Below are 12,503 nucleotides of genomic sequence, written 5' to 3'. Positions count from 1 at the left end.
TGAAAAAGATGAGTGCTCCTTTTGTACATGTAACATCTGTAAATCTCACACACAAGCGGACAACTGTGACTAAAATACATCCAATGGCTGACATGAACAGAATAACGGGATGACAACGTGGTTCGAGAGTTCAAAGGAGCTTCCATATTGATTGTGTATGATTTGCATCCCCACCATCTGTTGAGTGGAACTGGGCAGGGACAAGAGTTCACTGCATTGATTTTAAACAGACGAGGAGGCAGATGCAACTAGGAGAGGAGGGTGGCGGGTTTTGGAAGAAAGTGTACAGTACAGGGTGTAGATGCCCGTCTATCACACATTCTGTACACTCTCATTGAGGTCTGCCCCTCGGTGCACACTCAGCATCCGCTGCGCCTTCTGAAGAACTCAGAACTGTTGCTGCCACACAATGTCTTCTTGATCTCTGTCCAATGTTTTCCAATTGGATACCCATACATGCTCAAAAGTAAATAGGCCAGTAAGTTCAGAGAGTCCAAGCCTGATGCACATGCTTTCATTTAACAGTTTTTCGAATTCCAACCCCACAAACAATATCCTGCGCTTTCAGACTAGCTTAGCCTCCCTAGTGTGACAGAGCAAATTACAATGGCAGTGCCAGATAGCTCAGTTTGCTCAGTAACAGTGTCTGTGTGCGTTTCCGCTCAGCTAAGGTGCCAAATGAGGGCATTATAAACTTGCTTTCGTCTGCTTTTGTTTCCGCCTTGACCCAGTTGATTGAGCAAGCCAGCAGAGGTCTCGCGTTTCCCCTCCAAAACTCCTTGGCGGCTTCCTGAAGCCCTTCCCTCGATTGGAGCACTCTGCTATGGTATTAGAGCTCTCAAGCATGAAAGGCAAACATCAGATCCCTCCATTCGCTCTACTTATGAAATGTCTGCTGCCATCAAATTAAGAAGAAGAGAACTCCATTGAATAGCGAACAAGTGCAAAGCTGTATTGGGTTCATTTAACTTCCCAGGGTTAACTTTCCACGCCACGGTATCCTTCTTCAATAAGACAGGAATTCCTTTAACATCAAACAGTATCATTACGACCATTCACAAGATGTCTCCTCTATACTGTATGGGAGGGGATTTAATATCTACTAGACAACAGGATGTCTCTCAAAAACCCCTCGTTTAACAGTGACAGGGAATAAGGGAGCATAGTAGGATAGAACAAGGCCTTCTCTTGCTCGTCTAAATGTAAACATTGAGACTGTTGTGATATGTCAGTGTAAAGCCTCAGTGATTTGTTAATTCCAGTGCATCTCATGCTGGATTACCCTCATTAGTGCTGATGCAGCTGAATATAAAACACATATCGCACTAGAAATTGTGACCCACATTAATTAATATTGGCCAAAACACGGATACCATACAGATCTCTCTGAAGGACTGTGCTTGTTTAAAATCAAAACACTCGCACGGAACAGGTGCTGGCGTTGGTATTAATTGATTTGACAGATCAATGACTTCAGACAATAGTACATTGACTCATTAAGCACGGTTACATGCACAAAATAATGTGATTGTGGATAGTCAGAATAATATAATAATAGTTTGTTCAAAACATTTACATGCTTAGCAAGAAGAACGATTTCCCTCATAAGCCTGTTTACATCGAGACATCTGAAATCAGGCTACCTGATGGGACTTTTGATAAATGCAGAAAATTGCTGATCAAAATAAAATGTTCTACTACAGTGACCATGTTACTTTGGCCAAGTGTTTTCTATTAGTGTGCAAAAACAATTTCTAAAGATGCATACTTTCTGTTTTTCCGAACTCACTCGCACATACATTGGGAAAGTATTCAGAACCCTGGTCACGGATCCCTCTGGTACTGTTGCTCTTTCCATGCACCAGTTTTGGAGGTCTACGTCACCGGCCTCTAGGAACTGAACTGTGTCAATACACACACCTGGTCCCAGTTTCCTCACTGATTTATATTTGTATAAATGTGCCCTTTGGTTCACCATTGGGCTGTTGATTATTGTTCCAATGTCTGTTGGTCGTGTGAGTACCTGTGCCTTGTTGTTTTGGCTATCGTGCCGCTTGTGTTGTGCAGATGATTGTGGGTCTCGTCCCGTGTTGTATCATTGTGCATTTGCGTTTTCGGGTATTGCCCCGTGTATTTATTCAAGGTACATAAATCCACACACAATACCGCATAATGACTAAGCAAAAACCGGTTAATTTATTAAAACTAAACAACTGAAATTGTACATAGAGTACCAGTCAAAAGTTTGGACACAGCTACAAGAGTTTTCTTTATTTTTACTATACTACATTGTCAAAAATAGTGAAGACATCAAAACTATGAAATATCATATGTGGAATCATGTAGTAAACAATAAAATGTAAACAAATACAAATATATTTGAGATTCTTCAAAGTAGCCACCCTTGGCATTCTCTCAACCAGCTTCATGAGGTAGTCACCTGGAATGCATTTCAATTAACTTCTTATGGCTGCAGGAGCAGTATTGAGTAGCTTGGATGAAAGGTGCCTAAAGGTGCCCAGAGTAAACGGCCTGCTCCTCAGTCCCAGTTGCTAATATATGCATATTATTATTAGTATTGGATAGAAAACACTCTGAAGTTTCTAAAACTGTTTGAATTATGTCTGTGAGTATAACAGAACTCATATGGCAGGCAAAAACCTGACAAGAAATCCAAACAGGAAGTGGGAAATCTGAGGTTGGTCGATTTTCAACCCAGCCCCTATTGAATACACAGTGGGATATGGATCTGTTTGCACTTCCTACGGCTTCCACTAGATGTCAACAGTCTGTAGAACCTTGAATGAGGCTTCTACTGTGATGTGGAGCCGGATGAGAGGGGACTGAGTCAGTGGTCTGGCAGAGAGCCAGGTCCTGGTCACGGGCATTTCACATGATAGCGACCTGCGTTTCATTGCTTCTATACAGACAAAGGAATTCTCCGGTTGGAACATTATTGAATATTTATGATAACAACATCCTAAAGATTGATTCTATACTTAGTTTGACACGTTTCTTCGACCTGTAATATAACTTTTTGAAGTTATCGTCCGACGTTCGGCTGGACCTGCACGAGCGTTTGGATTTGTGTACTAAACGCGCTAACAAAAGTAGCTACTTGGACATAAATAATGGACATTATCGAACAAAACAAACATTTATTGTGGAACTAGGATTCTTGGGAGTGCATTCTGATGAAGATCATCAAAGGTAAGGGAATATTTCTAATTTCTGATTTCTGTTGAGCGCCGTCTCAGATTATTGCATGGTACAGCGGTTGCATTAAGAACAAGTGTATCTTTAATTCTATGTAAAACATGTATCTTTCATCAAAGTTTATGATGAGTATTTATGTTATTTGACGTGGCTCTCTGCAATTTCTCYGGATATTTTGGAGGCATTTCTGAACATGGCGCCAATGTAAACTGAGGTTTTTGGATATAAATATTAACTTTATCGAACAAAACACATATGTATTGTGTAACATGAAGTCCTATGAGTGTCATCTGATGAAGATAATCAAAGGGTAGTGATTCATTTTATCTCTATTTCTGCTTTTTGTGACTCCTGTCTTTGGCTGAAAAATTGCTGTGTTTTTCTGTGATTTTGCGGTGACCTAACATAATCGTTTGTGGTGTTTCGCTGTAAAGCCTATTTGAAATCGGACACTTTGGTGTGATTAACAACAAGATTACCTTTAAAATTGTATAAGATACATGTATGTTTGAGGAATTGTAATTATGAGATTTCTGTTTGAATTTGGCTCCCTGCACTTTTACTGGCTGTTGTCATATCATCCCGTTAACGGGATTGCAGCCATAAGAAGTTTTAACAGGTGTGCCTTGTTAAAAGTTAAATTTGTGGAATTTCTTAATTCGTTTGAGCCAATCAGTTGTGTTGTGACAAGGTAGGGGGTATACAGAAGATTGGGTAAAAGACTAAATCCATATTATGGTATGTACAGCTTAAATAAGCAAAGAGAAATGACAGTCCATCATTACTTTAAGACATGAAGGTCAGTCAAAGCAGAACATTTCAAGAACTTTGAAAGTTTCTTCAAGTGCCGTCGCAAAAACCATCAAGCACTACGATGAAACTGGCTCTCATGAGGACCGCCACAGGAAAGGAAGACCCAGAGTTACCTCTGCTAAGTTCATTAGAGTTAACTGCACCTCAGACTTAAGCCCAAATAAATGCTTCACAGAGTTCAAATAACAGACACATCTCAACATCAACTGTTCAGACGAGACTGCGTGAATCAAGCCTTCATGGAATTGCTGCAAAGAAACCACTACTAAAGGACACCAATAAGATGAAGAGACTTGCCTGGGCCAAGAAACAAGAGCAATGGACGTTATGCTGCAATAATTTATGTGTCGGGGGGCTAGGGTCAGTCTGTTATATCTGGAGTATTTCTCCTATCTTATACGGTGTCCTGTGTGAATTTAAGTATGCTCCCTGAGCCCTAGGACCACACCTCAGGACTACCTGGCCTGATGACTCCTTGCTCTCCCCAGTACACCTGGTCGTGCTGCTGCTCCAGTTTCAACTGTTCTGTCAGCGACTATGGAATAGGCCACTGTGTTCTTGGGGACATTCAATGCTGCAGACAATGTTTGGTACCTTTCCCCAGATCTGTAGCATCGACACAATCCTGTCTCGGGTGCTCTACGGACAATTCCTTCGACCTCATGGCTTGTTTTGCTCTGACATGCACTGTCAAATGTGGGATTATTTAGACATATATAAACAGGTGTGTGCCTTTTCAAATCATGTCCAATCAAGTTGTAGAAACATCTCAAGGATGATCAATGGTAAAACAGGAGGCACCTGAGCTCGATTTCAAGTCTCTTAGCAAAGGGTCTGAATACTTATGTAAATAATGTATTTATTTCTAATATAATTGACCAAATTATACAAACCTGTTTTTCTTACTCATTATGTGGTACTATGTGTAGATTTATGAGAATTGTTTTAAATGTAACCCATTTTAGAATAAGGCTGTAACGTAACAAAATGTGGGAAAAGTGAATGGGGCTGAATAGTTTCCGAATGCATTGTAAGAGGGAGGCTTGCGCTTGTCACATTCGCAGGTCAAATACACAGCTGGAACGCCGATTAAGCACATGTTCTAATCATTCGAAAGACTGCTCAGATAACCTTCGATTTTAACCTTACGCCGATTAAGACAAGCAGAGCAAGGTGTTAACATTAATATCTTCATACTCGGCCTACTGCCATAATCAGTTTAATATCAAATTAGTTGTGCGCATGTGAAAGTACTCGTTAAAATGTGCAGTATGTACATTTTGCAAAGAAAGAGTTCAGGCCGAGCTTTTCTGCAAATATGTTTGTTTTATTGAATCGTCATGGTCATAGAAAGCAATGTCTGTTCTGTGACATATTTATGCGATCCTCAAATCAGGAAGTGGGCAGTTCCGTTGTTTCAATTTTGTTTTGTACATTGTCGTATAACAACAAGTAAGAGGGTATTGTACAGTGCAATCATACGGTCTGCAATATTTGTTTAATCAAGTGAGACATTTCAGAAGATTAGATTAGCAAACAGCTGAATAAATTCCTACTTTCTGGACCTTTAAAAGTGGTCCTTTCTATTGAACCATTTCTGGATGCATGGAGAATAATCAATGAGACTCACCTAGCTGGCTGTCATAGAGGACTTCCTCTGAATCCTGGTTCTGAGAAGAGAGAGAGAGAGAGCGAGAGAGAGAGAGACTTATTAGAAGGCTTAGTGGCACGGTTTACTTTTCAAGTGAATGTAACAAAACAAACCAGCAGCTCCAAAGACTTCATTTCATGTGACAGTCCCACCATCCCAGTATTAACACACCCCTAATTTCACTGCATTGTGTCAAAGAAATGTAACAACTACTGGAGAAGGAATAGTTCTATTTTAGCAGTCTCAGGGGAGGATTCAGCAAAACAGAATGTAAACACACTCGGCCATAGCCGCAGGAAGTCATTTGGGGGTGGGGGTGCTGCACTGCTGCCGCCGACAGGGGTGCGATGCAGAACAAAAAAAAACATTGCCCACGCCGAAGACGTCTACATGGTCCGCTAATACAGAACTAGTAAAGGCCCACTGTACTACTTTTGTGAAAAAAAGTAAACTAAATGCATTTGTATTTCAGTGTTTACCAGCATTTGTAACTTGAGTTTGATAATTATCTGTACAAAACACTAAATCTGTTAACTTGTGGAATATAAAAATACTTGCTGTATACAGTATATGTTTTCCAGTTTCTTGAAATACTTTGCAAATGCAACTTATTGCTATGTGAAAACTGAAACGGTCTATTAATTATTTTTACACTTTAGTAGACGCTCTCATCCAGAACAATTTACAGTAGTGAATGCATACATTTTCATATTGGTCCCCCGTGGAAATCAACCCCACAAGCCTAAGCGTTGCAAGTGCCATGCTCAACCAACTGAGCCAGATCATCACAAACCACTTGATGTCTCAATGTACTTAATTACTGTATTGGTCATTGTTTTTCTTCATGGTGATGGAAAGGCTACAGGTACAAACCTAGATGACCAGCCTATGTACAACACAGTGCATTCATAAAGTATTCAGACCCCTTGACTTTTTCCACATTTTGTTACATTACAGCCTGATTCTACAATTGATTAAATTGTTCTACACAATCTACACACAATAGCCTATAATGGCAAAGAAAAAACAGGCTTTTAAACATTTTTGAAAATATATTCAACAAAAAAAACTGAAATATGACATTTACATACAGTACAGTAAGTATTCAGACCCTTTACTCAGTACTTTGTTGAAGCACCTTTGCCAGCGATTACAACCTTGAGTCCTCTTGGGTATGTCGCTACAGGCTTGGCACACCTGTATTTGGGGAGTTTTTCCCATTATTCTCTGCAGCTCCTCTTAAGCTCTGTCAGGTTGGATGGGAAGCGATGCTGCACAGCTATTTTCAGGTCTCTCCAGAGATGTTCGATGGGGTTCAAGTCCAGGCTCTGGCTAGGCCACTCAAGGACATTCAGAGACTTGTCTCGAAGCCTCTACTGCGCTGTTTTGGCTGTGTGCTTAGGGTCGTTGTCCTGTTGGAAGGTGAACCTTTGCCCCAGTCTGAGTGCTCTGGAGCAGGTTTTCATCAAGGATCTCTCAGTACTTAGCTCCGTTCATCTTTCCCTCGATCCTGACTAGTCTTCCACAGCATGATGCTGCCACTACCCTTCCTCAACTTGTATAGCCTAAAGTGTGTTACTCATGTACTGTTGTTTAGCGATGCTACAGTAAATGTAGAAACCTCTCTGGGTTATTGGGAGGAATAATGGCCGATTCGCCATGTCATTAGTAGTTCCTAATTGTGTGGGTTTTTTAGTGCCTGTAGCATCCTTCGCTCCAAGCACTCGGCTCAATTAGAGAGCAGTTCCTCCATCGTGGCTGTCAAGTGCCTGTAGCTGCCTGCAACAGACCATGGAGGAATGAGGAAATCAATCACAGCATTGAAGAGATGTCTTTTCACCTCGCATCTTTCAGAAGAAGACAGGTCTCAGTCTTTGGGGAGGAAGGAAGACTGTATAGCCTACAGTTCTGGCAAATCTCAGGAACTCTGCAGCAAGAGCACAGCGTTATTAATAGATAATGAGGAGGGGAGATAGAAATATTTTGGGGGGATTTATGACTACCTCTAGACTAACAATTACTCCACTCCTGGGCTCGGCAGGCCCCTTTGGAAAGCAGCACAATTTAAACAAGTCGTAATTTCACAGTGAGGCAGATGTGGCACTTTTTTTTGGCATCACCGGGGAGACAAGCGGAGGGGTGGGGACAGTGAATGGAGCCATCGGAGGAAATCCATCTATTAACCTCCCTCAGGAGATGACCACTTGGAACCATTAGAACGACTAGCGATGGTCATTTAGCTCATAGAAAGAGATGTCCTCCCCCTGCCTGACACCTGTCACAACAGCACCTCTCTCTTAGTCATCTGTCACTAGCTTCTCCCTATTCCCTTCCTTCCAATATTCATCAAACTTTAATAGGAGTTTCTGACAAGTACTGTATCTGTATCTAGCAGAGACATTTGAATAACAGGAGGCTAAGATTGAAGACGAGCGGGTGGGAGCGAGAGAATTACAAATCTTCTATGATGCTTGTTCACTTGCATGTACCTTGTGTTGTCAGATTTGGGTATAATCAGAGTGAAAGGCTTACTTATGCATCGGAACACAAGACCACATCCAGAGCTAATTTAATTCAGTGCCATTGGTGGATAAAAAGACATTGGCTTATTTGGGCTCAGGAGCTTAAGTCAGTCAGGCCCATGGGTTTCTCAAGCCTCACACTGCCTTCCTCTGTAGTCGGTTTCTGAGGAGAGGCGCTGCCAGCCTCAGGCTGCATTATATGAGATGATTTGCCTATATATTTCTTATATATTCTATCATCCCATCCCCTGCCTCTTAAAAGCCTGGAGGCATCTGTATCTGCAAAAAGTGATTAACCATTGTGAATATCCCAGTGAAAAAACACAAATCGCACGGGTCACCGGCATTTGCTTCATTTTCAGCAATTAACTAACCAGCACAAAATCTAATAAGACATGGGGGGTATTCCAAACAGCAGGATTATTAAATGAATCAGCTAACTTCGATAAACAGCCACATTCCTCTCGATTTTTCTAGTTGATAAAGCTACATTTGTACATTGATAGTTGTTGTCAAGTCAATTATACCTTGTCAATTTTAAGTTATTTAATTTTTAGGGCTAGGCCCCTTTTTTCTCAATTTCCTGCCTGAATGACTTGCCCAAAGTAAATTGCCTGTAGCTCAGGCCCTGAAGCTAGGATATGCATATAATTGGTACCATTGGAAAGAAATGTTTGAAGTTTGTAGAAATGTTAAAATAATGTAGTAGAATATAACACAATAGATATGGTAGGATAAAATCCAAAGAAAAACCAACTGTAATTTTTAGCTCCCTGGATGCAATTCCTATTGCTTCCACAGGGTGTCAGCAGTCTATGTTCAAGGTTTCAGGCTTGTAACTTCAAAAACTAATAAGAAATAACAGTTTTAGTAGAAGGACACAGTCTTAGAAATCTGTGTTTGAGCGCGCCATGAAGAAATTACGCACCTGCTAAAATCAGTTTCCTATTGAACATACTTCTTTCCGAAATAAATATTATAGTTTGATTACATTTTAGGGTATCTGAGGAGGAAATATAAACTTATTTTGACTTGTTGAAACAAAATTTTGGGGTATATTTTCAGATTCCTTTCTCTGCAGGTTGAACGAGTGGATTACTCAAATCGTTGGCGCCAACTAAACAGACTTTTTGGGATATAAAGAAGGATTTTATCTAAAAGAACGACACTATATGTTATAGCTGGGACCCTTTGGATGACAAATCAGAGGAAGATTTAATCTTTATATGTGAATGTATGAAACTTGGAAAAATATTTTGATGTGGGGCGCCGTCCTCAAACAATCGCATGGCATGTTTTCGCTGTAATAACTACTGTAAATTGGACAGTGCAGTTAGATTAACAACAATTTAAGATTTCAGACGATATAAGACACTTATATGTACGTAAATGTTTAAAATCCATAATATTTATGATTATTTATTAGAATTTTGCGCCCTCCAGTGTAACCGGAAGTTGTCCCGCTAGCGGGACACCGATCCTTATTGAAGCAATTCTGGACAGTTAGCTGGCTAACTCATTGACCCAGCTTTCTGGAACAGCCCCATGAAGGTGGTAAATATACAGTGCCTTCAGAAAGTATTGACACCCCTTGACTTTTTCCACATTTTGTTGTGTTACAAAGCGGGATAAAAATGTATTAAATGTTTAATTAATTAAACGATATACACAAAATACTCTAATGTGAAAGTTATATAATATTTGTAAAAAAAATAACAATAATCATTAAAAAAAACACTAATATATCTTCATTAGATAAGTATTCAACCCCCTGAGTCAATACATGTTAGAATCTTGTTAGACTCTTTCTGTTAGAGTCTTTCTGGATAAGTCTCTAAGAGCTTTGCACACCTGGATTGCACATTATTCTTTAAAAAAAGTATTCAAGCTCTGTCAAGTTGGTTGTTGATCATTGTTAGACAGCCATTTTCAAGTCTTGCGATAGATTTTCAAAACGATTTAAGCTAAAACTGTAACTAGGCCACTCAGAGACAGTCAATGTCGTCTTGGAAAGATACTCCAGTGTAGATTTGGCCTTGTGTTTTAGGATATTGTCCTACTGAAAGGTGAATTTGTCTCCCAGTGGCTGTTGGAGAGCAGACTGAACCAGGTTTTCCTAGGATTTTGTCTGTGCTTAGCTCTATTCCGTTTCTTAAAAAATATATGACGAGTGGTACTCAGTGATGTGGTGTGTTGGATTTGCCCCAAACATAACACTGTGTATTCAGGACATGAAGTTAATTTATTTGCAGTTTTACTTTAATGCCTTATTGCAAACAGGATGCATGTTTTGGAAAAATGATAATTATGTACAAGCTTTATTCTTTTCACTCTGTCATTTAGGTTAGTATTGTGGAGTAACTACAATGTTGTTGATCCATCCTCAGTTTTCTCCTATCACAGCCATTCAACTCTGTAAATGTTTTAAAGCCACCCTTGGCCGCATGGTGAAATCCCCGAAGTATGCCTATATCTTTGTAGTAACTGGGTGTATTGATACATCATCCAAAGTGTAATTAATAACTTCACCAAAGTGAAGTTACTTCATCAAAGGGATATAAGTCTGCTTTTTTCGACCAATAGGTACCCTTCTTTGCGAGGCATTGGACAACCTCCCTGGTCTTTATGGTTGAATCTGCTAGACTGCTAGACCTTAAAGATACTGGCATAAACACAACCAGTCAGGATGTTTTCATCTGATTGTCAAACAATCACTGCAAAAATGCGCTCTAGTAGGCAACACGAGCACGTTCGTCTACTCACAAAATAATTCCAGCATCCAAAGCCCAACAGTGCACGGTGCATCTGTAATTTGATGAATGGAAAGAGACATCTGTTACAAAACACCTACGTGTATTGTAATGACATTCTGCGATTGTTATTAGATCTATGAGGTATTGTGTAGCTGAGCAATGTGGAAAAACTGAAATGTTTTTTTGTCCATTGTGTATTTCCATTTGCGGAAAATTTAGATGAAGCCTGGAATAAAAGAAAAAGGGCTACCTATAATTCAATTATAAAAGATTTAGCTTCTATGTGGTAAATGGTATGTGTGTATATTGATTGTGAGTAGGCTCGTCTACCACATGAATCGTCTCTTTGTGCCAGACTGGGTTCAAATGCCTTCGGTTTAATTTTTCTGTATTTATTTATCTGTAGTGTATGAACAGTATGTACAGTGCATTCGGAAAGTATTCAGACCCCTTGACTTTTTCCACATTTTGTTACGTTAACAGCCTTATTCTAAAATTGATTGAATACATTTGATTCCTCATCAATCTACACACAATACCAACAATGACAATGCGAAAACAGGTTTTTAGACATTTTTGCACATTTATACAATACAAAAAACAGAAACCTTATTTACATAAGTATTTAGACCCTTTGCTATGAGATTTGAAATTGAGCTTAGGTGCATCCTGTTTCCATTGATCATCCTTGAGATGTTTCTACAACTTCATTGGACTCCACATGTGGTAAATTCAATTGATTGGACGTGGCACACACCTGTCTGTATAAGGTCCCACAGTTGACAGTGCATGTCAGAGCAAAAACCAAGCCAAGTGAATGAAGGAATTATCCGTAGAGCTCCGAGTCAGGATTGTGTCAAGGCACAGATCTGAGGAAGGGTACAATAAAATGTCTGCAGCATTTAAGGTTCCCAAGAACACAGTGGCCTCCATCATTCTTAAATGTAAGAAGTTTGGAACCACCAAGACTGTTCCTAGAGATGGCCGCACGGCCAAACTGAGCAATCGAGGGAGAAGAGCCTTTTTCAGGGAGGTGACCAAGCACCCGATGGTCACTCCGACAGAGCTCCAGAGTTCCTCTGTGGAGATGGTAGAACCTTCCAGAAGGACAACTATCTCTGCAGCACTCCACCAAGCAGGTCTTTATGGTAGAGAGGCCAGACGGAATCCACTCCTCAGTAAAAGGCACGTCATCCCACTTGGTTTGCCAAAAGGCCCCTAAACACTCAGACCATGAGAAACAAGATTCTCTGGTCTGATGAAACCAACATTGAATTCCTTGGCCTGAATGCCAAGTGTCACGTCTGGAGGAAACCTGGCACCATCCCTAAGGTGAAGCATGGTGGTGGCAGCATCATGCTGTGGGGGTGTTTTTCAGTGGCAGGGCCTGGGAGACTTGTCAGGATTGAGGTAAAGATGAACAGAGCAAAGTACAGAGAGATCCTTGATGAAAACCTGCTCCAGAGCGCTCAGGACCTCAGACTGGGGTGAAGGTTCACCCTCCAACAGGACAACAACCCTAAGCACACAGCCAAGACAACGCAGGAG

General features: G+C 40.4%; 1 protein-coding gene across 2 annotated transcripts in view; it reads right to left on the bottom strand.

Annotated features, from left to right (window-relative positions):
• The window catches only part of b3glcta (beta 3-glucosyltransferase a), a 147,301-nt gene that overhangs the window by 82,460 nt on the left and 52,338 nt on the right, over nucleotides 1–12,503 (bottom strand). The window contains exon 3 of one of the 2 annotated variants that reach the window (XM_024135322.2): nucleotides 5,660–5,693. In XM_024135322.2, coding sequence (XP_023991090.1) covers nucleotides 5,660–5,693 — 34 coding nt within the window. Of the gene's footprint in view, nucleotides 1–5,659; nucleotides 5,700–12,503 lie in introns of both variants that reach the window. The other variant, XM_024135321.2, reaches the window with a different exon arrangement.

The sequence above is a fragment of the Salvelinus sp. IW2-2015 genome, unplaced genomic scaffold, assembly GCF_002910315.2.
Source record: "Salvelinus sp. IW2-2015 unplaced genomic scaffold, ASM291031v2 Un_scaffold285, whole genome shotgun sequence".
Taxonomy (NCBI): domain Eukaryota; kingdom Metazoa; phylum Chordata; class Actinopteri; order Salmoniformes; family Salmonidae; genus Salvelinus; species Salvelinus sp. IW2-2015.
The sequence above is the reverse complement of the archived record's forward strand: the minus strand, read 5'-3'. Positions and strand labels throughout refer to the sequence as shown.